The following is a 23,714-nucleotide window of genomic DNA, read 5'->3' as shown; positions in this document are numbered from 1 at the left end:
CACAGTACGTATATAAAAAAAGGACATGTAAGGACTAGCTTATGCAAACACGTTAAGATTAACATGAAGCAAGAGGGAAATATCCATGGATGTAGGTCTTTTGGAAGTGAATAATATCCATGGATGTAGGTCTTTTGTAAGTGTTTACAATTGCTTTTTTATGTGAAATTTTTCCAAGAAGATAAATTCTATTGGGCTACCAAACGAAGCCAAAGCCACTCACATGCGTTTGTGCTATAGAGTTACAAGTAACAGTACGTAGTACAAAATAATAAGCACATGTAAGGACTAGCTAGCTTATGCAAACACGTTAAGATTAATATGAAGGAAGAGGGAAATATAGATTGATTAACCTCCTTAATACAAATTAACATATGGAAGCAAAAATGAAAATCAAGAGAGTACGTGGAGAATTTGTTCAACAAGACTGAGACTGACGACTATGTAAGCAGCTTGGGAAGGATGAATGTCGTCCCAGAAAAGGAACTGGTTAGGGTCAGGACAAGTCCGAGTTAAAGCATTGCACAAGTATGCTAGCTCCATCTCTCCAGTCCCGCAGCATCCTCTCGTCGTTTCCTTTAATCCTGTCCCTTTAAATCAGTTCACTTTACTACTTTGTAATCAAATGAAAATATTAACTACATTCTCTATTCGTCTTGAAATTGAAAGAATATTTGTAACAAGTACATATATTTAAAACCTGTGAAATATTAAGCGGGCACACTTCACGCGTACGCGATATTGGATGAAAAATTGGACTATGGTTTGAGTTAGATTTTTTTTTCTTATTTTGCATTTATATAATACTCTGTTACGTAAAAAAAACTTATTTTGACATCATTTATATTTATAAGGTTGTGAAAATACAAATTTGAAGGGAGAACTAGATTTAGTGCGAAACGTAATGTGCATGGGATGAAAGGAAACGTAGCGTTACCGTATCTTTGGGGATTAGTAGCCATGTCAAACAATGTTCCGTAGATATCGCCATAAAAGATGACACTGCCGGTGAGATTGGATTGCATATCTGTTAAGGAATTGTTAAGCTTCTGGTTAAACTCCTGTGAATCTGAGTTTTGTTTGTCGATGCATTTTCTCTCGTTCTGTTTTTGCCTAGCCATCGTCATCTGAATCGGTAAACACCCTACCGGCGGTAGTCCCAACACCACTATTCTACGGCACCCAATGTCATATAGTTCCTATATATATACACATCCACATAACCAAAAAAAATGGAAATCAAATTTCGTATACGTAATCAAAAAAGAACTTCGAATATAATTTTAAATATGATAGCTAGAAATTGATATTTACTTGAACGAAGTTGTGTACACTGGAGAGAATGAAACTTTGATAGCCATCAACGCCGAGCTTGTGACGAGGAGAAGGAGTGTCGTAGAAAAGATCGAAATCGTTAGTTCCTGAGCTTACAATCACCAGAGCCTCGCTGACTATCGTGGCCGCTTTTTCTTTCCCAACGATCTGACTCAGCCTCTCCACGTAGCTTCTGAGCATATCCGCCTGTTTAGAGACGGATAGAGTTGAAGTTATTCGATCTGTGAGGTTGTCGTAACCGGAACCAGCCGAAGCAAAGCACACTCCGGTGAGGATATCGGAATCTGACAGATGGGGGTCGAGGAAAGGAGGAACGGTGTCTTTGATTCCCAAAAGAGATGCTATAAAGTCAGGGATGAGTTTACCGTTGGAGAATCTTCCGGTAGCGTTATGGCCGGGGAAATTGCAGCCGTAAGGAGGGAAATTAGCACGGATGATGGTTTTGATGTAGTTGTTGTTGCCGGTGTCGATTGTGGAATCGCCGAACACAAGAATCGCCGGGAACAATGATACGTTAATATTGTTGGTCACGTTTACATTTGTATGACATGTCGTCGATATTAGGATTGTGGTTATGATCATGAATATAATTACATGGATCAACATCTTGTCTCTTCTTCTCTCTTTAATTTTTGCCCCTTTATAGGACCTTTCTGTTTATGGAGTCTTACTATATATGACGTTGAATTGTTGACTTTTTGGTCAAAAACTCCTAGCGAAGAACTTATTCAGGGGCCAATAAAAATGGGCTTCATAGAGAGCCCATAAAAGACTGTTGGACTTGGTAGTCAATATTGTTAGCCTTTTAAGCTTGTTCCATGAGATACCAAAGAAAAAAAAGAGTCAAATATGCTTCATCTGGTCACAATTTAACTTTCTAACCCACACTGATCTCTTTCGAGTCTTCATCAGAGTGACTATATTTAACCTTCTCATTATGAATTATGATCATTTTTCCGAACTCATCTACGAAAATTAAAGGCATGCATCTTACATTCAGTGAGATAAAAATAGTTATGAAATGGAGTTACTTGATCACAACAAAATTGATATGGGCGATAATGAGAGTCGATAAATGGTCAATAGTAAACCTAACGACCATGCAAAAAAAAATAAACGTACTAGGAAACCCACGAGATCATGCAAAAAATTATATACCAATAGTAATATATTGTATATAATTATGTGGTTGATAATGTTGATATCTTCGTACTTGGTAGAATATCTTTCAACAAGTGGATTCTCCAAAGAACTAACACGGAAACGAGTTTGGGTTGATAGAAGTTCGTGCAGCACTGCAGCATGATATCCAAAATAAGATTACGAAAATTATTTACGGTCCAAAACAGAAAGAAAAAGAGATATTGCACACGAGGGTAAATCTAAACAAACCGTGTGTTCTAGGCTGGAGATATCTCCAATATCTATGCTTAAAACTTTTAATTATTGGATTGGTTTGTCTTTATTCGATCAGGTACGTCCCCCCTATAACACCATATCATTCCATAATCTATATAATAGTGATTTCCGTTGGTTTTAGGAAAAAAAAAGAGTGGCTAAAATCAAATCTTCCTCGGCGTTGGGGATAAGTAGTACTTCCTCTGTTTCATAATATAGGATGTTTTAAGCAAAGCACATATATTAAGAAATTTTTACTTTTAATAAGTTCAACCAATCAGAAACAATACTGTATAATATAAAATACTAAACTAATCTAAAAGTTGCATTGAAATTTGAAAGCATCCTATATTATGAAACAAAAATTTTTTCCAAAACATCTTATATTTTGAAACGGAGGGAGTATTATTATTTCTGTTAGTAATGTATTATTATTATTATCTTTCAGGTCGCTTCCTACTGATAAAATGAAAAGGACAAGGACGTGTTTATTATCAAAGTTAACCAAAACATTGAAATATTTGCGAAGGTGTTAACCAATATATATATTCACACCAATTCATATCACTACGGATCAAGCAGAAGATTGTGGTGTTATTCTTCTATGCCTTTACATATCTCACCCTTTTTTTCCTATATATGATTAATAATATATTTGGATCATTGAAAAAAGCGGAAAATTTTGACAAATGCTTAAATCATTTTAAATACAACAAACTTGATTTAAGTGGTTAAAGATCCACCGTGGAAGTTGTGAATTTGTGGAACAAGACAGGTTTGCCTCACGTTCTTCAATTATGATCCCAGTATGTAAACCTATTTTAAAGATCCATAAGAAAGATTTAGTCTTTAACACATTGTGCCGCACACACGGCCATAATCTCATATGTGTTTTAATTAAGTTAATTCGCTACTCTTTGATTAAACATAGCTAGCTAGTACTATTAATTAAGAAATTTATTAATCTCCCATTAAATATGTTTCCTGCGCCTATTGTACGTCGTCGGTGCCTGAAACCTCCATACGACGAAGCTTCTTTCTTTCATGTCGTTAATTCGTTTCCAAGATTAATTTTCTGCCACCAGATTTTTTTGTTTAATTAATATGTGCTCGTATGAAGAAGCATTTTGCATCATCTTTGACCTTCAAGTTTGGAAACCTCATTATCGGCTGAGAAGTGTGCCCACAACAACAAACTCGTGTGAACCTGCGAATTTAAGACGAAATGTAAACAATTAATTGCTAAACGGACTCATATTTGATGGAAAGTGTGGCAAAGTTCACTTGCATATAGGCAACCACAATAAGGTGTCTGCATCATTTTTTAGCTAAATTGCTTAAGTAAAGTGACATGTTCCATTTACATATCCCGTATAGTTGACGTTCAACGAGTTATCTTATACTTTCTAGAAACGGTTACAACCAAATTTTAAAATATATAATTTTGTTGGTTGGTTTTCGTCGTATATATGTCTCAATCAATATGAGTCAAGGAACCTTATGAAGTTTGAATGTAAAACATGTGAGTCCATTGTGAGAAGCTAATTATCTTACATTAAGATCCTAACTTAGAACTTAAAGAGTGACTGAGTGAACTCCTCTTTATTCGAAACCAGTATAATCAGTTTTGGTTTACGTACTACTGTACTAGCTCGTATGAATTAGTTATTCAAGCAATTCTTTTATTCAAATTTAAAAGTATATATATAGCTATTGATGTGGTCCTGCGGATTACTTGTCCCCTGATCCCCTTCTCTTGCTTAATCAAGTAAGATTAATTACTCATTAAACCCCGAGATCAACGGGTCTTCAACTGCATATAATCTATATAGCTCCGGCAAGTTGTAGATATCTTACTTAAGTACATACTAACGTACGTACGGTATTGACTTTAATTAGTGTGCGAGAATCGTCATTAACAGAACGTACGCCTTAAAAGCAACACAATAATTTAATTTTAAGTACTAGTACTACAAATAAAACATACTTAAATGGTTCCTACATTTGACAGTGCTATTATGGTTTAACTCATTTGAATATTGATTGACCTAACGAATATATCTATATAATTAAGCGAATAATGTGTAGTATACTTTAAAGGAAAAATACATTCATAATAATGTCTACATAATACTACTATTGTTTTGTCCTTGAAGACAGCTGTTTTTCTTTCAGTTTTGTTAAGAAAAAAAAACAGTTCTCCTTCTTTTATTCATGTAAACGTCGATCAACGACGTTCAACGGATGCTTCACTATTAAAATTTTAAGTAAATTTATGTATTGATTGTTCTTCTTCTTTTTTGATAAACTTTCTGCGGGTTATTTTTTATTTTTTTGGATAATATATTTATGATCCCATACTTTTTTGGATTTCTTTTTCTAAAAATATTGTTCATGCCGGTTGATTCTTGAACCACCGTAGTTAATGTGGGTGTGTAACTAACGTGTGTTGATCCGTACCGCATGCAGTGTTATTCAAATGACGACCAATTGAGTTTTCTAAATTATGTACTAGTATCTTTTTATAAAGTGTGGATTTTGACTGCACCACTATTTTTGGTGAGTAGTAAATATGATACAGACGATTCCATAAATGTTATAGATAACAGATTTTGCAAATTAATTAAAAGGCATAGTTCTTGCATGCTTTTTGTAAGATAACAATAGTAGTAAAAAAATAATAACAATAGTTTAACCCTTTTTTCAAAAAAAAAAAAAAAAAAAAAAAACAGTTACATGCATCTAAATAATGATCAAAAGCGAAAAAACGGCAGGAATCTAAATTGACATAGCAAACTTTAGGTCGAGTGAGTAGTGACCCAAAATCATTTGTAATATCATATGCGTCGTAAATAGATTATTAAGATGGGGTTTTTTATTCAGCAATCAGCAAATAATTTTGAAAAAAACAAATGACACACTTAAACGTTCATGGCCAATCAACAATGTATAATGAGTTCTTACTCTCTGCACATTTATTTTTCTATCTTTATAATTTTAGATAGATATATACATCTTCCATATTATACTTTTGTTCAGCACTAACACTATAGATATATATCTCCAAAAGTGAAGTAGCTTGTGCACATACAACGAGAAAATGTAGTTATGAATATTAGCAAAGAAACTTATTTGAATAAAAGTTAATGGATTGTTACTTCCAACATTGATATCAAATCCTACTGAAGTATCCGTAGTGTACAGTAACGCTTGAAATTTTAAATAGATAATCCTTTTTCAGTTTCCAAGTTTTTGGTCATTGCTTCACACTAGTATTAATTACGAGTAGTTTATCTAATCCCAACACGCTCCTAGTTTCAAGATTTGGTTCTATTCGAGAAAGTAAACAAAAAAAGTTTTGTTTTTTTTTTCTTCAAAATTTGTCACATAGCGTCAGAATATCTCTACTCGACTAATTTCGACATTTATATAAATATTTTTCTTTTAACTATTGCTTGATTTACTATATATATTAATCATAATTTAATCTTCATCAGAGAGATTCAGCTCAGAGATCTTAGTCTACGTACGTACTGAACTGCAGAGAGTTAACAAAAATCACATGTGAATGTGATAGTGATAGTGATAGATCATTTTTGGTGCTTAACGTATTATGTGTGTTTTCGTGATATTTTGATTCCTTTTGTAATTTTACGACTATCTTTATAGTATTTTTTTTATTGATTTGGAGTATTTACGTTTCGTGTGTTTTTTTGGCTCGTGAAATAGTATATTTCTTCAATGGGTATAAGATACTTTTAACTTATAAGGGATAATTGATGAGATAGAAATTTGAATAATGTAGCATAAATCCAAAAACATAAATTTTTTTCTTTAACTTAGGTAGATAGATTATGAGGGTGGAATCAAGTTAATAACGAGAAGACAAGAGGGCATTTAAGTCATTTAACGGTCCATAAGACGTATGGTCAAGCCCGCTTCGGTGTTACGTGAAGTGTTGGCTCCTATATAACCTCGTCTTCTCCAACTTGTTCTTCCCCATAAATCTGATATATTACTATCAATACATAATAATAAATACACAAAAGAAAGAAGAAAAAAAAAGAAAGGGAAGAGAGAGAGAGAGAGATGGGAAATAGCTTAAGGTGTTGTCTGGCTTGTGTTCTTCCATGTGGAGCACTAGATTTGATCAGGATCGTTCATCTAAACGGCTACGTTGAGGAGATCACACGGTCAATAACAGCCGGAGAGATCCTCCAAGCAAACCCAAACCATGTCCTAAGCAAACCATGTTCTCAAGGAGTTGTCCGCAAAATCTTGATCTTGTCCCCCGAATCTGAGCTCAAGCGAGGTAGCATCTATTTTCTTATCCCTGATTCTTCCTTGCCGGAGAAGAAAAGGCGGAGAAAGGACGCTCCTCGGCGTAAAAAGACTCTCGACAACCCTAACGTCGACGCCCCCACCGGAGACGTTGTTAAAGGTGATGATTCTGAATGCGTGAAGTTGTGTGAGAAGTACTTAGAAGAAGTTGTGTCGTCGGCCTCGGATGGTAAAGAACACCGTCATCGCCGGCGACACAGCAGATCGGCGTCAGTATCCACGTGGCGGCCTCATCTCGACAGTATCACTGAGGATCTTAATTAATTCCTCTTCGGCTCTTCCCCTTTACCTCTCTAGCTAATGGTGTTTTTTTGTCCGGAAGCCGGATTCTTCTTATATGTTTCGAGAGATTATTTTCTTTTTAGTTTCTCTTTTTTTTTTTTTTTTTGAGGAATATTTCACGAAAAAAATTATATAATGTGGATAGGATCTGTGTTTGAAATTATGTTATTGTAATTTCGAGTCATCTGAGAATGATTTCCGATAATCAGTCATTAATCTCAAGCAAATTGCACATAATTTCAACTATGGCCAAAGTTTGATGTGGTAAATTTCTATTGGACATGTTAACTACACTATTTACATTGAATAATATGGAAGAATGCGAACGGTTTAAAAAACTTTTAAAAAATGGGATTGAAGTGTGTGGTGATCCAATGATAGACTAGAAGAGCTTCAATGAAATTATTATCAATGATTATGATAAAATGTGTGTTTAACGGAAATACCACTTTGAATGATTAGACTTAATTTTATAAGTTGGGTAGTTATGAAATAATACTTTAGTGTGCAGGTTTTCACATGTAAGAGCATGATTACTGATCGATTCTCACTGGGTTTCTTTTGTTTTTGGGGCCCAAATAAATAATAAAAAATCCAAAATGGGTCCATTTAGCCGAGAATCGTTACTGCCGGAAGCATTCCGAGCAACACCCCAAGAACGATATGTGGCGTGACGAGAGTGGTTGGAAAATAAATATAAAACCGGGTTTTTTTTTTTCTCTCATTTCTTTTTTTCTTTCTTCCCGACTGTCTCTCTCCCTTCTCTCTTGTTTCCGCATGCGAGAGAAACGGCGATTGATGAAGAAGTCGGAGAAAACAATGGATTCTCGTCGAATCCATTGAAATTACCGGTGCAAACCCTAACGAATCGGAGAGAGAAGGTTCGTTTCTCATGTCTGATTGATTGCATGTTTTTCTTTTAGGGTTTCAGATTAATCGGATTGATTGTTAGGATTTCGGATTAATCCGATTAGAGTTTCTTTCTCTTCCTCTTCTAATTGTGTTGATTCGTTTCTCTTCCTCTTCTAATTGTATTGATTCGTTCCTCTTCCTCTTGTAATTGTGTTGATTTGTTTCTCTTCCTCTTGTAATTGTGTTGATTCGTTCCTCTTCCTCTTGTGTTTGTCTATTAAATCAATTGGTTTCTAGTTTTACTCATCTAAAATTCTTAATTTGGAATGTTTTTTTTGGTTTGCAGTCAAATTAACAAAGATGTGGTTGCTTCCGTTGGAGAAGAAGTAAAAGAAGAAGCTTTGATTGGAAACGAACCGTCACAGAACGTTGATGATGTACTGTTGGCGAAGTCGGAGTTGAGTGATTTCACATACGAGGAGGATCAATGGGTGACATATGGGCATGCTACGATTCATATGACTCTGTATGTGAAGCTTTGGTGGATGGAACGGTGGTCATGGCAGAAGGAATTGGAGATGTGAAGGTGATGAAGGGACGGAAGAAGAAGACAATCGCTTATGTGATTTCTGTGCCTCAGATGAATTCAAGAGGCTGCTCATTCAAATCGGGAGAACATGGTGAGTGCATTGTTCGTGATCGGAATGGAGCAGTGTTTGGATGAGAGAGGATTGTCTATTCGTTTGCAAGTGGTTGGTGAAGGTAATCTCACCTCTTAAGAAAGCTATGCTCTTTTCACAATTTGGTACTAGACCACTTAAGTCGTATGTGGACGTATAAGTCATGGTTGGTGTATTCTCAAAAACCAGCTGGATCGATGAGCTAATGAGGCTGTTGCAGGACATGAAAGTTGAAGGAACCAGGCTTGATGCGAGGCTCTACACCTCAGCTTTGAATGCTTTGCGTGATGCTGGTCTCAATTCCCAGATCAGATGGCTGCAGGAAAGCTTCGACGCTGCACAAACTAGTGCTTCAAGATATTCTAATATGAAGAACATAAAAAATTTGCAGGGTTCTGGAGTTGAAAGTAAACTGTAGAAGCCAAGATTCTTTTGTAATTAAATATACAACAATTGCCACAGAGTGAAGGGAGCTAGAACCATAACTAACAGTAAGCTTCTTTAGTCTCATATAACTCTTTCTCAGCTTGTTTTCTTGCTTGAGATCCTGTGTCGGTTTCATATCCCTTTGACTGTGTTATGTGATTTCCCCTGCAGCCCCCCTGTTTCAAATCAGATTGTGGTAGTATAGCGTTTTGCGGTTACTTTTGCAGGGTTCCAAAGATCCAAACTACACAATGTATTCAAAACCAGAAATTGGAGAACAAAGTCTAATTGGAGATCCTTGTTTTTGTTTTGTTGTTGTATTGATATTAGACCACAAGAACAAATTGAAACTAAACATATTGAATAATTGTTTTGTCATTTTTAGATAATTAAAATTTGATAATTAATAAACATAAATTTTAAAATTATTATTTAAATGCTTGAATAATTTTCTTTGGGGTTCTCTACTAATAGGATGATTTTGCATTAGTTCTTTAAGAGTTACTTTACTTAATTTATGATTATTTATATAATAAATTAATGTGAGAGTAACTTTGATGGGTTACTCCACTAATGATGGTCTAAGTGGACCAATCGAAAAGCCTTTGAAACTGAATTTTTTTTTTCCTACAAAAGCCATACGTTCTAAATAATATAAACATTAATCAATGTAAATAAAAACAACTTATAATGTAAACCATATAGGGATATGAAAGTTTATCAATGATTGTAAATAATTGATAAAGAGAAGATTATCAGTTTTATCTTCTCATGTAGAATGAATTGAAAATTTTATCGTGTAGAGATTTGTTTCTCAACTCTTAGCTACCGATATTTTAAACATTCTATATAAATGAGTTAACAATTTTTTTAAAACCCTCATTAAAAGATTCTAAGATTCGATTCGTTTAAACATGTCAGGTACGTACGGTGGTTGTTATTCGTTGCAACAAATAATACTTTCACAAATTCAAAGTTCAAACCTAAAAAAGATTATATATAAGAGTACAAAAAAAAAACTACATCCACTGTTACTAGTTAACTATAACAGCTGGAATTTAAAATATAATATAAAGAAGTTCATAATTTTGTTATTGAACAAAAAGGTTGGAGATGTCTACGTACAACTACAAGTTAAGATATTTAATTATAAGAAAATATGAAATGATTGCAATAAAATATCAGGACTAAAGACTACATTATGATTCTTCTTATTATTATAACATTTAAAGACAAATGACCCAAAAAAAAGATAAAATGAAAGCTGGCGAGCCCATCTGAATCAGCTGCCTTCACATGGATTCCCTCTTCTATGCCCCATCTCTATTAGACATTCATTTTTCTTTTTTTGTTTATTTATCACTCTTTCTATTTTCTTCTATTATATTCCCCTCTAACCATATGGTCGACGATTTTTACTAGTAATATTTTGTTTGTATAATATAGTAATGTGTATGCAAACTATGCATTACTATGTTTGGTCCAAACAGCCCATCTTCTCCATACGCCTGAACAATTAATGCTTCCAATTTTTACGTACGTAAATATTCATATATCAAAATTTTGAATTCTTTCGCTAGCTATAAGTTTCTTAAGCGAAATTAATATTGTTAATGATGTAGATTTCTCTCTTTTCCTCTAACACAATGATGATCAATACTAGTATGTTATTTGTTGGTTATTATACTGATCTGATATCTATCTACCCCAAAAAGAACTTAGCGTAGTTAATATGAATATCAAAGAGTTAGCGTAGTTCCTGTAATATGAATATCGGAGAGTGACCCACTCGTTCTCCCAATCATCTGACGCTACGTACTGATCTCTCACGTCAAAGCATGACACATCCGTTGCTTCTGTCCACATAATAGCTACTTTGAGATCCCCACATATTGGGAATAAACGATCCCACTTTCAATTTCTCGAAATAAACTTTGGGACCTCTCGTATTAAATTTAAAAGCACATCTCTCAATCAGATATATTTTATGAGATTTATGATTTATATATTACAAGAAACTGAAGAAAGTATGAATTAGGTCTGCGAGTACAAGTGTACAACAGACAAATTGATTAACATTTTCAGAATAGTTAGATGATACTGACATTTGTCATGATTGATTATTTGATTTGACGACTAGTCGTTTTGTTGATAACTATGGGTGGCTAGTTGTTGTGTATGGGACTAGCCTTTTGATTTATATTCAAAGCATATTTTCCTCTTTTTTTTTTTTATAAATGTAATATTAAGCATGTGATACAGTTGTATATTTTCTTATAACATATGTTTTATAATTAACTTTTTGTAACTGCTAATTAAAATTGTGGTTTTCCTCCATTCATGAAATGTTGTTTTTCTATCCAATTAAAAATGGAAAATAACTGAACTGACCATTCCAAAAAAACATGTGTGTGTTCTACTACAATATATCAGTCGCTTACTTACAAAACTGTAGTTAAATAACGAACACTAAAAAACTACATCCATTATTTATGTTGAAATTGAAAAAAAAATACTAGTAGAAACAAAAAGAGAGACTACAGTAATTAACGGTTATTGTGAAGATCAACCGAAGTAAATCCTTCTTCAACAGTGAAATGTGGTTGCACTCTTGGATCCCCAACCCTAGGAGGTGAAACTGGCAATTTATAGCTATTATCCATCGCTAGAGACTCCCCTTCTTGCTGATGAATCACTAGTACTGAGAAATGAAAATCCGGTGACGCAAACATGTCTCCGATCACACCTAACTCAGGGCACTCGCTCCAATCTGTAAGCCCGTACAGTACGGACGACTCAAGGTCATGGTCACGACCCACAATTACCAGATCGTATGAGTCACCAAGTGTACTAATCACTTGCGTGGTTTCCACGCCATCTCTTACTATCTCTTCTCTGTAAGTAACTTTCGGTTTGTTCATCGCGAAGCTCTTGAAATCGTTTATAAGGTGAGACTCTGAGAATTCGGAATCCTCTTCTACTGCGTAGTTCTGGTGGAGGGAGCCCTTGTGTCGGAAGTGGAGCATCGTGACGTTCACTTCCGGGTGTTCAGCGATTCTCATGGAGAACGCTAAGGCTTCTGCGTCGTCTCGGCCTTCGATGTAGATCACTGCGACGTTTCGCCATGTGTAGCTCATGAGGACCGAACGGCGGCCTTCTGTTTCTCCACGGTCGATGAATATTCCAACCGAGCAAGGTGCCTTGTCTAGAACGTTAAGGTTTATGCTACGGATTGCAGGGTTTACGTGGTCGACCGTACCATCTATAGCGTACTGTTTGTGGAATGGGATGATAACGAGCGTCGCTTTCTTGTCAAGGGCGAGAGTGCAAATGTCGTCGTTGATGCTGGAGAATGGAGCTGCAGCTGTGAAATGCTGAGCCATTAGGGTTCCTTGGTTCTGCTGTTCGAAACGTTGGAAACCGTTGACGATTTGAGTGGATTGCACTGTGTTGGGATCGAGTTTGTTCATCTGGTGATGCGGTACGAGCACAGCGTGTGCTCTGCCTTTAAGCTCGACGAGGTGCAGCGTGAAGACAGAGATCGGGCTGAAACGACTCGGGTAAGAAGCTTCTAGAAGATTAACCATGGAAGGTACATTTTCGACGTTGTAGACGCAAAGCAGGAGACGGAACTGAAGGTTTCGTTGTCTCGTGTTGAGGATCGTTCGCTTGCTCGTGCTTCTATAGCGCTTCGACGGGTCGTAGAGGTATACAACTAGGAACCGTGAAATGCCAGTCACGAGCAAGAGCGTGATGATAAGGAGATTGAAGCATTCTGTGTTTAGAACCTGCGAGATTGATTATATGGACAGATCTTACGTTTAGAGACAATTTGATCAGAGAAGCAAATAAATAATGGAGGCCTTCTAATTATACCTTTTCGTCTCTCCACATGACGCATGTGTAGATCTCAATGACTCCTTGGCAACACATCAAGAGGGCCAAACAAAATGCGTCTCTGACTTGTATGTTGCAATAAGCGGAAGCTGCTGCTGTTCCAAGGAATTTGCAGCCGTATGTGATGAGTATTACGGCCTCAATGATCTTCACGTGGCTCTTTCCGAGCACGAAGAAATTGGTCTGCAATCCACTAATGGCGATGAAACAAGGGAGCGTAAGGCTAGTTGCAAACATATCGAGCTTTGTCGAGAGCCCGGTTCCCAACGGAGGTCCATCCGGGAGAGATACACCGAGCCAGAACGCTCCAAACGCCGCATGGACCCCGAGAACTTCGGAGGTCAAGCTTATTACCAACAAGATCATTATAATCGGGAAGAATGGGATGTCACCTGCTTTATCGATGGAAATGCTTCTTCTCTCTGTCAGCCAGATGATGGCCGGTCTGCAGATGAAGAAAATCACTAGGATAAGACCAAAGACCCAAACGAAAGACCAAATGCTAGATGCTGTCCCATCCCGCAAGAACATTCTGAAAACGAGTGCCACAATCCAGCTAAAGGCCTCACAGACAATGGAGCAGTTCGTGGCTAACCGTCCAAGATCAGAGTTAAGGATGTTGAGCTCGGCTAAGACGGTTGTGGTGACCGGGAATGAGGTCATTGCATTGAGGGAGATCACTGTGCCGATGCAATGGACAACGTCTGGCGAGAGCTTGTAAGTGTTTTTCAAGAAGAGGACAGTGAGGTTACCGAGGGAGAACGGGAAGGCGTAGGAGGCTGTACCAATGAGTATGGCTTTGGAACCAGCTTTACGAATGATGCTAGCGTCGATTCTTAGTCCGAGTAGGAAAAGATGGATGAAGAAACCAAGGTTCGCGAGAGTTTGTAAAGTGATTTTTCCGTTCATGGGGAATACCATATCTTTGTATGCAAGGTTTTGGCCAATCAAAGACGGTCCTAGGATTATACCAGCCTGCGTGATAACATTTCGCAAAATTCAATAAAAGGAAAGAAATGAAAAGAGCTCAAGATTCCATAGATTAGCCTAAGTTTTCCTCTGGGACTCTTGGATCACAGAAAAAGAAAGAATTATAGACAAACTTATTACCAAGACTTGGGCAGAGATCATGCCTTGCTTCAAGGGCTTGAGAAGGCGGTAGAGAAGCCTTGAAGTGACGATGATGATGGCCATTTGCAGCAACAAAAGTGGCATTGCGTATTTGAGAGGGTCACTGCCCAAGAAAACAACTTTTGAGGTCAGCATGTGGTTTTTTTGGCACACCATGTTTTCCACCAAGAACGGCCCATGAACTTTGCCTTTATGCATCGAGTTCACCTCATCCATGTCTAGCTTTGACATCGCTCTGATCTTTTGTGCGTACAAAAGACGAGTGTGCAGAGCTTGGAGGAAGAGGAATTGCTCTGTAATATGCAGAAACTACTTGATGTGGACAGAGAAAACTGAGAATCTCTTAGTGAGATGAAGAAACAAAACAGAGGACTCTGTTTTTATTTTGGGGAAACGTTAATTATCTTGCTATCATCAAATGTAGAATGATCTCTAAGTTTTGTTAAAAGGTCAAAGACAAAAAGGGAAGTGAGAGAAAAAAAGAGAGAGATGAAGCCTATTTGTTGCTTCTATTTATTGATTCCGACTATTTTTTGGCTGGTTGATGTTAATAAACATCCCATAATCTTCTCATTCTAAATTCGTGGTTTTAATTTCCCTCTAAGTCCTAATAATATAAAGGCATTTAAAATGCTAATTTTTTTCGAATCTCATTACATTCTGGTCTAAAGACTAAAGAGCTTTATCTAGGTCCTTCAAACCACTAACCGGAATTGAACCAAAACATGATACGACCTTTTGCTTTTAAACAGCCGCAAATTAGTATACCACTACCATTCATCCGCATAGCATTTGTTCGTTCAAAGGTAGACAAACCTCTGGCTTTCACTTCTTGGCAAAAGAGATTACCATTGGATTCTGTGGAGTGATCTTGAAACCCTGAAGAGCCTGCATGGCCATAGAAGATTGAACATCGTCTCCAAACTCCACAAACGCAATTCCGGGTTTTGCTTCGATCGTTCTTATCTCCTTGAATCCTGGGTATTGCTCAAACAGCATCTGAAGCATCATGCCAGTCGTCTCAATGGGAAGATTCTGAATGAAGAGTATGTTGTTTGGTGGAATCGTGTCTTGCCCACTCGGCTGCAAAAATTGAAGAGAAACAAGAGTTTACAGACAGACTAAGTTGCAAACGATGATGTCTGTCAGAAGAATAAATGTTGAGTTATTTGGGTTGATGCGAGAAAGAGAAATTACCACAGCCACAGGCGTTCCATTCACAGCGGTTGGGCCAGTAGGCATGCTTGGTTGTTGAGTTTCTTCAGCATGTTGGTTCATTTCAACTGAAAGTAAAATGTGTGGTTCTGTTAAATATAAGATGGAAAGTAGAAGACTAAGAAGAGGAAGATGAAAAGTTTGAACTTTGTGATAGACACGAAAGGTTAAACCTTTCTCTTCTTGCTTTATCTTCTTTTCTTTCGGAACAAAAGTCCCTTCGGCTTTAGTAACACAATCTGACTTTGATTTTGCATATTGTATCCGCTGCACCCAAACAGATCATCACACATCACCATGATATGATTAGTAATGTGTAATGGCAATTTAGATTTCACTAGTCTACTACTTAGCAATCACTTGCCCTCAACATCTAATGTCGTCATATTTCCTTCAGCAAGCAAACTCAATTACCACTCCCAAGTTAATCTCTGCAACTTTCTAATGGATAGAGATGGAAGATAAGACATGAGAAAAGGTACCATTGGCTTATCATAGAAGGGAAAGTTTTGCATCTGACGGACAGCATTACTAGCAGCTGTGACTTCAGTGAAGACAACCCATGCTTGTCCCCGGAGCTTAGGTGTCTTTAACGCAACCACATCAAGTATCCTTCCAAAGTGAGAGAACAAACAGTAAAGAGATCTCTTCAGCTCTGGAAAAAAACAAAAACAAAGTATTGAACCGTTGAAAACCATCAATAGAGTACTAACTCAGGCATCTAATTTAACCGTCGTAAAACATCAAATCGAGCAAACCTAAGACACGGTAACACATTCAAGAGAAGCAAGTTCACAAAACAGGGAACAAGCAACTTATGCATTGCAGAATAACGAATGAATTGCGTTACCTTCTTTATTGACCTTCTCATTGATATTCTTTATGTAGATTGACTGATTCGGTGGTACATCAGCCGTTAACATTTTTCTCCGCGACGAAGACGACGACGACGACGACACTTCCCCTGCCCTAAACTGTCGCGTTTCCAATTTACACACGCCGTTTAATTTGTTTTTTTACTTTAAACATTCTTACCGTTTAGAAAATAAAAAACAGCACGCAGTCATAAAATATTATTAAAAAACGTCTCGACGTTTGAAAGGGCAATTTCGATGTTTTTGTTATCCCTTTCCCTTTGCTTCCTCCGCATCTCTCTCTCTATCTTCTTCTTCTTTCCTTGTGTTAAACCCTACGAGCTTCTTCACTCTACGACTGCTAGGATCCTTTTACAGTAGAGGGAATCATGAATCCCTCCCTCGTAGCCGCCATCAACGCTCCAATTTCACCTTCTCCACGGTCTCCTCTTCTCTCTCACTTCCTACCTTCTTTGCCTCGCCGTTTCTCCAAGTCTGAGTGTTTGGCTCGCCGTCGTTACCGAGTTTCCTTCCCTCGCAACTCAGCTGCTTCCTCCGACCAAGTATCAGTATCTACGCAGTCCGATGTACACGGAAATAAGAAGGAGCTCACCGGATTGCAACCTATTGTTGAGAAGATGACGCCGCCGGTGAGGCTTGCCACTTCTGCTGTTGTTTTAGCTGCGTCTTTAGCTACCGGTTACGGACTTGGGCTCCGTTTGGCTGGCTCTAGGAATATTGCCTTGGGTGGGGCTGCTGTAGCTGGAGCCGCCGGTGGAGCTGTTGTTTATGCTTTGAACTCCGCCGTACCGGAGGTAGCTGCTATCGGTTTGCATAACTATGTTGCCGAATTTGAAGATCCTGCCGCTGTGACGAAAGAGGATGTAGAAAAGATCGCTGATAGGTTAGTGGTTGCTTGAATTGTTGTCATTTTTGCTGGGGTTTACACACGAAGCGTTACTTAAGGATCCTTCTTATGTGTTGCAGGTATGGTGTTAACAAAGGAGACGAGGTATTCCAGGCTGAGATTTGTGATATATACTGCCGGTGAGTCATCTTTTAAATCCTAAAAAGTCAGATGTTGTCTCTTAATTGGAGAATTCTGTAGTAATCTTTGCATCTTAATCTGTGATTAGGTATGTAACTTCAGTGCTTCCAAGTGAAGGACAGTCTCTCAAAGGGGATGAAGTGGCGAAGATAGTCAAGTTCAAAAGTGCTTTGGGGATAGACGAGCCTGATGCAGCTGCCATGCACATGGAGGTGCTTTCTAGATTCTTTTTCTTCGTTTGTATTAGCCTTTAGCTTTTTTTTTTTGCAGTTGATTCAGAAGTATCTTGATTGCATAATCACTAATTCCTTGGTTTTGTTTAGATTGGCCGCAGGATTTTTAGGCAAAGACTTGAGACTGGGGAACGTGAAGGTGATGCAGAACAGCGTCGGGTGAGTCGCCAGTTCCTAGTATTTGTTCTTTTTATTGTGGGATTGTTCAGAAAGAGAGAGCGCAAGCGTGATCACAAGTTGTATGCTTCCAGTGCAGGCATTTATGAGGCTTGTATATGTTTCAGCTCTTGTGTTTGGAGACGCGTCATCCTTCCTTTTGCCTTGGAAGCGAGTATTGAAGGTCACAGATGCTCAGGTAGGCATCTACAATTTTTCCATACTTTGTGATTTTGCGCAATATTTGTTTTATGGGAAGTTGCATATTGGCAACTTACTCCGATATGGTAATCTGAAGTTCTCTGCTATTGTCTTTATCTCATTTCTAGGTTGAGATTGCTATCCGTGAAAATGCAAAGCAACTGTATGCCGAACGGTTAAAATTAGTTGGTAGAGGTAATGTTTTACATTATGAGAAGGGAAGTAATGTTACCTTGTAGAACGGAGAGAGTTTGCTTGTGTTGGTTATATCAATTCATGTGGCACTTTTTTGTCCATTGGGTTTTGTATGATTCGTTTCTCAGCGAGTTGTCTAAATACCAACCTTAATTGTTACTTTGCATGGGACTGTAATGATGTAATGGATCCTTCTCATTTAAAATTGATAATAGATATAGCTTAACTTTTTCGTCAGCTTAATGCATGGAAACTTACATGGTCATCTTTCCAAACATGTTCTTGCAGATATTAACGTAGAAAACCTTGTGGACCTTAGAAAAGCACAACTATCATTCAAGCTTTCTGATGAGGTACTCTATTTCTTTGTGGCATTCACTTCCTGCATCTATGGTAGTCTGGTTATACTTCTTCTGACAGTTTCTTCTCCCTCACAGCTAGCTGAAGACCTGTTTAGAGAGCATACAAGAAAAGTAGTCATAGAGAACATTTCATCGGCGCTCAGCATACTTAAGTCTCGCACACGAGCAACGTAAAGCACTTTAACATTTTGCTTACATAATAATGCATAGAACAATTATAATCCATGTGAATTAATATGGTTTACACTTTCAACTTATTATTCTTGTACCAATTAGTTGTGACTTCTGCTGTAGGATTGGGTGCATATATATACAGTGAGTTTGGTCGGGATGAACATGTTGCTTTAGTTTTGAGATTTGGTTTTTGCAAAAATTGATCAGAAATATTTCCCTCTTTTGCTTTGTTGAAGTATCTTTCTAATATAAGTATTTTAACACAGTCTTAGGGTTATTTACTGTGAAGTAAAGTCATGAGATTTTAATTTTAGAAGTTTTTGTATCGTTTAGATAATGAATAGTGGAAACAAATTGGATCATCTAGCAAGTCTAGTATATAGTAGTTTCATTGATTGTCATTTAAATTACCTGATTTTATCCAGGAAGAGTTTGGCATCTGTCGTGGAAGAGCTAGAAAAAGTACTGGAGTTTAACAACCTGCTGGTATCCTTGAAAAGTCATTCAGAGGCAGATCAATTTGCACGCGGGCTTGGCCCTATTTCTTTGATAGGTGAAAATGCTTTTGACCTCCTCTTTTCTGAATAAAAATTATAGGCTCTCAACCTTGCATCTCTGTGGCTTAGGTGATGAGTCTGATTTTGAGAGGAGAATGGATGATTTAAAGCTCCTTTATAGAGCATATGTTACAGATGCTTTATCTGGTGGGCGCATAGAAGACAATAAGGTAAACTCACACCAGATTTATATAAGATAGTACATACTAAAGCTTGGTTGCAAGTTCTTTAGAGAGGTGTTTCAGATGCTGTACCCTCTATCCAAGCCCCATAATTTTTTTTATTTTCTGATTGTCTTTCTGCTGAATTGTAGCTCGCAGCAATGAGCCAACTTAGAAACATACTCGGACTGGGAAAACGGGAAGCTGAAGCTATTAGTATTGATGTGACGTCCAAGGCATACCGTAAAAGACTTGCTAACTCTGTTTCTAGTGGTGACCTTGAAGCACAAGACAGTAAAGCAAAATACCTTCAAAAGCTCTGCGAGGAGCTACACTTTGATGCACAGAAGGCAGGCTCGATCCATGAAGGTATATGGACCTTCCATTAACCAATGAAACCTTATGTTGTTATGTTATGAATGAGGTATACAGTTTGAATTGCACAAATCGTCCAAATATAAGATAGGTTCCATGGATTAAAATCTTAATAGTTTTGTTCATGGCTTGTAATCCTGCTGATTCCTTATCCTTTGCGAGCTAGCTTTCAGCGTTGTAGATTTGGTTCTCAACAAACTTCCAATAAGTCCGGTGTTTTCACAGGGTTACATGCTGTACTTTACAATTTTGGTCTTTTTTTTCTATTATCTGACAAGCACCTTCTCTTCCTTAGAGATCTATCGGCAGAAGCTTCAACAGTGTGTTACTGATGGGGAGCTGAGCGATGACAATGTTGCTGCCTTGTTAAGGTTAAGAGTCATGCTCTGTATACCCCAGCAAACCGTTGAGAAAGCTCATGCAGAAATCTGTGGAACCATATTTGAAAAGGTAATGTTATCACCTCATCCCTTCATCCTAGTTTTCATGTTCCTGCTGTCTTTTAAAAATTAATATATGTTGATAATACATAAATGTCTCATCTTTTGTTTTCAATCTTTTTCCATTGACTTTATTTTGACTACATCATATCCTTCATATCTTGTTTTCGAAATGTTTACCTACAGATATTTGTTTGATCTTTTCCAGGTTGTGAGGGATGCAATCTCTTCTGGAGTGGATGGTTATGATGCCGAAACTCGCAAATCAGTAAGAAAGGCTGCCCACGGTCTTCGCTTATCAAGAGAAACTGCCATGTCCATTGCCAGCAAGGCTGTGAGTATCTCACTATTCACTTTCTCCATGTTTGGTATTAGGATTTGATTTTTTCCGACTTCTCATAGCAGGGCATGAAAAACAAAGCTCTTCATTGATGCAGGTCCGTAGGGTTTTCACAAACTATATCAGACGAGCAAGAGCAGCAGAGAACCGGACCGAGTCAGCAAAGGAGCTCAAGAAGATGATAGCTTTCAACACGTTAGTTGTGACTGAAATGGTTGCTGATATTAAGGGAGAATCATCTGATAAGGCACCTGAGGAGGAGCCTGTTCAAGAGAAAGAAGTAGATGGTGAAGATGAGGAATGGGGATCTCTTGAATCGCTAAGAAAGACGAGACCCGACAAGGAAATTGCTGAGAAGATGGGCAAGCCTGGCCAGACTGAGATAACTCTTAAAGATGACCTTCCCGACAGGGACAGAATCGATCTCTACAAAACATACTTGCTCTACTGTCTAACCGGAGAGGTAACAAGAATCCCTTTTGGCGCCCAGATCACAACAAAGAGAGACGATTCAGAGTACGTGCTTCTGAATCAGCTTGGTGGGATTCTTGGATTGACTTCGAAAGAAATAGTCAACATTCACGTAGGTTTAGCCGAGCAGGCTTTTAGGCAACAAGCTGAAGTGATTTTAGCTGATGGCCAATTGACAAAGGCTAGAGTAGAGCAGCTAGACGAGTTGCAAAAACAAGTTGGTTTGCCTCAGCCACAAGCCGAGAAGGTTATAAAGAACATAACCACAACAAAAATGGCAAACGCGATAGAAACTGCTGTTAACCAAGGAAGACTGAACATTAAGCAGATACGGGAGCTCAAGGAGGCAAACGTGAGTCTTGACAGCATGATCGCCGTGAGCCTGAGAGAGAAATTATTTAAGAAGACAGTGAATGACATATTCTCATCAGGAACAGGTGAATTTGATGAAATCGAAGTTTACCAGACAATCCCATCCGATCTCAGTATTGATGTGGAAAAAGCCAAAAGAGTTGTCCATGATCTCGCTCAGAGTAGATTATCAAACTCCCTGATCCAAGCCGTGGCATTACTCAGGCAGAGAAACGCTAAAGGAGTGGTATGCAAATCCTCTTTCCCCCTATTTATCTTGACATAAACTCTGGATATTTCAGCTTGTAGGTATGACTCGTGTATGCTTCTTCTATGGCTACAGGTCTCGTCGCTGAATGATTTGCTTGCATGTGACAAAGCTGTGCCGGCTGAGCCGATGTCATGGGAGGTCTCAGAGGAACTATCCGATCTATATGCTATTTATTCCAAAAGTAATCCTAAACCCGCGCAGGAAAAAGTCTCGAGGCTGCAATATCTGCTGGGAATAGATGATTCAAGTGCAGCTGCGCTCCGTGAGATGGAAGATGAAGCATTATCTTCTGCTGCAGAAGAGGGCAATTTCGTCTTCTAAATCTATGGAGAAATAGCTTGAGTTATTTTGTATTGTTTTATGGTCGAGGGAGGTAAAACGATTTTTGAGTTTAAAATTTGACCAAAGCCTGTGAAAATTTTGTATCAGAACCAAAAACTTGACCTGATTGGAATAAATTTAAAGATCCACAATCAACAAGACGTGAACAAATAATGCCTAACTAGTACCTCAAAAGTGCTCAAAAATCAAAATATAATTATGAAAAACTCAAGAAACTCTATGAATCCTAGAATAAGCCAATGTGTAAGGAATTTTAAATATTATGCACATACTCTATATGGCGTCACGTGATGTGTGTTTCTGTTAAAACATACTCCCTCCGTATATTTTGAGTAAAAGTATGGCGTCAAATAATGCCATACTTCTTTGTTTACATTATGAAACAAAGAAAACCCTCTTAAACATCATCTATACTATTAAACGGAAGGAGTAAAAGATATAATAACATTTACTTCAATGATTGAGAATTTGACCGTAAGTGGAAGTTATTGTTGTTTATTGAGGTCTCACATGACTGAACATCAGAACATGTTCAGATCTGATCTCATTATAGTAAAGAAGTACTGTTTTTGGCGAAATTTCTCATTATACAAAAAATATGTCTGCTAAAGACCCCTTATGATGGTTGTCACTTTCCTTCTTCTTTATCATGTAAATTGTAAATCATGTAACTAATATAGATGAATCGAAGCTACTAGAGTTTGATATGATTCAATCGATTGATTCATTGAGATGAAACATAGTTCAGAAATTATTTCTGAGATTACAAAAAAGTGAAAAATTAATAACAAATTAGGAGAGAGATTCCAAAAAGAAGAAGCAGAATCATTTAACATCTCTGAGTAACATCTTGACAATGGAAGCGTAACATCCTGAAGATTTAGCATTAGTATAATGATTGGATCCGTAGTCTAAACTCGCAGCAGAGTCGAACAACATTGATCTCCTTCTGTTCCTTCTGCTGCACGAATCAGAAGTCCTCAATGGAGAAGACGTAACCGAAGACGAGTGTGACCTTGTTGATGAAGACGAAGTAAAAGAAGAAGCCGGAGACGATGGGGAGCTACGATTCTTGGGAAGCAAGGAACCAAAGAGAGTGTTGGTTTTTTTAGGGTTTACGGGTGTTTTTGTTGAGGAAGGAGAAGTGTAGAAGTAAGAAGGAGGAGGTGTGAGTGGACCTGAAACCGGAGAATTGAAATCAGAATCAGAATCGAAACCTGACAAGGAGGATCGTTTAAAGAATCGTCTAGGGGTTCCGGGCTGAGACTCCCAGTTAAAGGGAATGGCGGCCGATGATCCGCCGTAATAGTCACCGTCGACGACCACGGAGAGGATCAGTTTGGTCGTGGAAACCCTAGAACGATCCAGTTGAGTCATTTGGACACTTTATGTTAGGAAGTGACTTTTGTTTCTTGGCTTATTGCTCAATTATAAGAACTATGGAGAGAAAGAGACTTGACTTTTTTTTTTTTATTGGGTGAAGAAGATTTAGATTCAGATTCAAAAGTTTTGAATTTTTTTTGTCATCTTATTTTAGTATAGATTTTTGAATGAGTAAAAAAATATATTAGAATCTCGAGGTGTGATGTCTCTGGACTCTGCTTCATGGAAGCCACTGAGAGTATT

General features: G+C 37.7%; 6 protein-coding genes and 1 long non-coding RNA gene across 9 annotated transcripts; 3 read left to right on the top strand and 4 right to left on the bottom strand.

Moving 5' to 3' along the window:
• Positions 1 to 297: 297 nt before the first annotated feature.
• On the bottom strand, positions 298 to 1,984 carry LOC104754861 (GDSL esterase/lipase At1g06990). Of its 2 annotated transcripts, none has more exons than XM_087497263.1 (3): positions 1,315 to 1,984; positions 938 to 1,199; positions 298 to 590 (listed from the first exon to the last, which is right to left on the bottom strand). In XM_087497263.1, the coding sequence occupies exons 1-3, from the start codon at positions 1,939 to 1,941 to the stop codon at positions 394 to 396; spliced, it is 1,086 nt and encodes a 361-aa protein (XP_087353389.1). In that variant the 5' UTR covers positions 1,942 to 1,984; the 3' UTR covers positions 298 to 393. The 2 variants fall into 2 exon arrangements, with proteins under 2 accessions (XP_087353389.1, XP_010475450.1); XM_010477148.2 differs by having other exon boundaries at positions 298 to 584; positions 1,315 to 1,979.
• A 4,740-nt stretch (positions 1,985 to 6,724) lies between these two features.
• On the top strand, positions 6,725 to 7,593 carry LOC104754860 (uncharacterized). The gene has a single exon (XM_010477147.3). It carries the CDS (start codon positions 6,823 to 6,825, stop codon positions 7,336 to 7,338), a length of 516 nt encoding a protein of 171 aa, XP_010475449.1. The 5' UTR covers positions 6,725 to 6,822; the 3' UTR covers positions 7,339 to 7,593.
• A 313-nt stretch (positions 7,594 to 7,906) lies between these two features.
• LOC147923270 (uncharacterized) lies at positions 7,907 to 9,739 on the top strand. Of its 2 annotated transcripts, none has more exons than XR_015586345.1 (3): positions 7,907 to 8,237; positions 8,555 to 8,970; positions 9,109 to 9,739. It is a non-coding gene; the product is annotated as an uncharacterized LOC147923270 (long non-coding RNA). The 2 variants fall into 2 exon arrangements; XR_015586344.1 differs by having other exon boundaries at positions 9,078 to 9,739.
• Positions 9,740 to 11,685: 1,946 nt separating this feature from the next.
• LOC104754857 (cation/H(+) antiporter 14-like) lies at positions 11,686 to 14,860 on the bottom strand. Its single transcript, XM_087494932.1, has 3 exons — positions 14,322 to 14,860; positions 13,191 to 14,186; positions 11,686 to 13,102 (listed from the first exon to the last, which is right to left on the bottom strand). Exons 1-3 carry the CDS (start codon positions 14,571 to 14,573, stop codon positions 11,861 to 11,863), a joined length of 2,490 nt encoding a protein of 829 aa, XP_087351058.1. The 5' UTR covers positions 14,574 to 14,860; the 3' UTR covers positions 11,686 to 11,860.
• Positions 14,812 to 16,538, bottom strand: LOC104754859 (U2 small nuclear ribonucleoprotein B'' 2). Its single transcript, XM_010477146.3, has 5 exons — positions 16,408 to 16,538; positions 16,040 to 16,212; positions 15,731 to 15,824; positions 15,540 to 15,625; positions 14,812 to 15,425 (listed from the first exon to the last, which is right to left on the bottom strand). Exons 1-5 carry the CDS (start codon positions 16,478 to 16,480, stop codon positions 15,168 to 15,170), a joined length of 684 nt encoding a protein of 227 aa, XP_010475448.1. The 5' UTR covers positions 16,481 to 16,538; the 3' UTR covers positions 14,812 to 15,167.
• A 6-nt stretch (positions 16,539 to 16,544) lies between these two features.
• On the top strand, positions 16,545 to 22,223 carry LOC104754856 (protein TIC110, chloroplastic). Its single transcript, XM_010477143.3, has 15 exons — positions 16,545 to 17,315; positions 17,399 to 17,458; positions 17,548 to 17,671; positions 17,783 to 17,851; positions 17,949 to 18,047; positions 18,178 to 18,244; positions 18,533 to 18,597; positions 18,682 to 18,776; positions 19,206 to 19,333; positions 19,407 to 19,507; positions 19,651 to 19,867; positions 20,169 to 20,323; positions 20,522 to 20,647; positions 20,751 to 21,722; positions 21,819 to 22,223. Exons 1-15 carry the CDS (start codon positions 16,801 to 16,803, stop codon positions 22,065 to 22,067), a joined length of 3,042 nt encoding a protein of 1,013 aa, XP_010475445.2. The 5' UTR covers positions 16,545 to 16,800; the 3' UTR covers positions 22,068 to 22,223.
• A 568-nt stretch (positions 22,224 to 22,791) lies between these two features.
• LOC147923269 (uncharacterized) lies at positions 22,792 to 23,574 on the bottom strand. Its single transcript, XM_087494931.1, has one exon. The coding sequence runs from the start codon at positions 23,463 to 23,465 to the stop codon at positions 22,914 to 22,916; it is 552 nt and encodes a 183-aa protein (XP_087351057.1). The 5' UTR covers positions 23,466 to 23,574; the 3' UTR covers positions 22,792 to 22,913.
• Positions 23,575 to 23,714: the final 140 nt, after the last annotated feature.

Source organism: Camelina sativa, chromosome 17 (assembly GCF_030686135.1).
Source record: "Camelina sativa cultivar CO46 ecotype springtype chromosome 17, ASM3068613v1".
NCBI classification, from domain to species: domain Eukaryota; kingdom Viridiplantae; phylum Streptophyta; class Magnoliopsida; order Brassicales; family Brassicaceae; genus Camelina; species Camelina sativa.
The sequence above is the reverse complement of the archived record's forward strand: the minus strand, read 5'-3'. Positions and strand labels throughout refer to the sequence as shown.

Excerpts from the sequence above, each read along its gene's own strand:
- LOC104754861 (XM_087497263.1), bottom strand. The coding sequence starts at position 1,941 with ATGTTGATCCATGTAATTATATTCATGATCATAACCACAATCCTAATA. Across the intron at positions 1,200-1,314 it reads GTGTACACAACTTCGTTCAA|GAACTATATGACATTGGGTG; the intron begins GTAAATATCAAT and ends GTATATATATAG. Across the intron at positions 591-937 it reads TACTAATCCCCAAAGATACG|GGACAGGATTAAAGGAAACG; the intron begins GTAACGCTACGT and ends ACTGATTTAAAG.
- LOC104754860 (XM_010477147.3), top strand. The coding sequence starts at position 6,823 with ATGGGAAATAGCTTAAGGTGTTGTCTGGCTTGTGTTCTTCCATGTGGA.
- LOC104754857 (XM_087494932.1), bottom strand. The coding sequence starts at position 14,573 with ATGTCAAAGCTAGACATGGATGAGGTGAACTCGATGCATAAAGGCAAA. Across the intron at positions 14,187-14,321 it reads TGATCTCTGCCCAAGTCTTG|GCTGGTATAATCCTAGGACC; the intron begins GTAATAAGTTTG and ends GTTATCACGCAG. Across the intron at positions 13,103-13,190 it reads TCATGTGGAGAGACGAAAAG|GTTCTAAACACAGAATGCTT; the intron begins GTATAATTAGAA and ends TCAATCTCGCAG.
- LOC104754859 (XM_010477146.3), bottom strand. The coding sequence starts at position 16,480 with ATGTTAACGGCTGATGTACCACCGAATCAGTCAATCTACATAAAGAAT. Across the intron at positions 16,213-16,407 it reads TGAGAAGGTCAATAAAGAAG|AGCTGAAGAGATCTCTTTAC; the intron begins GTAACGCAATTC and ends GTTTTTTTCCAG. Across the intron at positions 15,825-16,039 it reads CCTTCTATGATAAGCCAATG|CGGATACAATATGCAAAATC; the intron begins GTACCTTTTCTC and ends GTTTGGGTGCAG.
- LOC104754856 (XM_010477143.3), top strand. The coding sequence starts at position 16,801 with ATGAATCCCTCCCTCGTAGCCGCCATCAACGCTCCAATTTCACCTTCT. Across the intron at positions 17,316-17,398 it reads GTAGAAAAGATCGCTGATAG|GTATGGTGTTAACAAAGGAG; the intron begins GTTAGTGGTTGC and ends TATGTGTTGCAG. Across the intron at positions 17,852-17,948 it reads GTGATGCAGAACAGCGTCGG|GCATTTATGAGGCTTGTATA; the intron begins GTGAGTCGCCAG and ends CTTCCAGTGCAG.
- LOC147923269 (XM_087494931.1), bottom strand. The coding sequence starts at position 23,465 with ATGACTCAACTGGATCGTTCTAGGGTTTCCACGACCAAACTGATCCTC.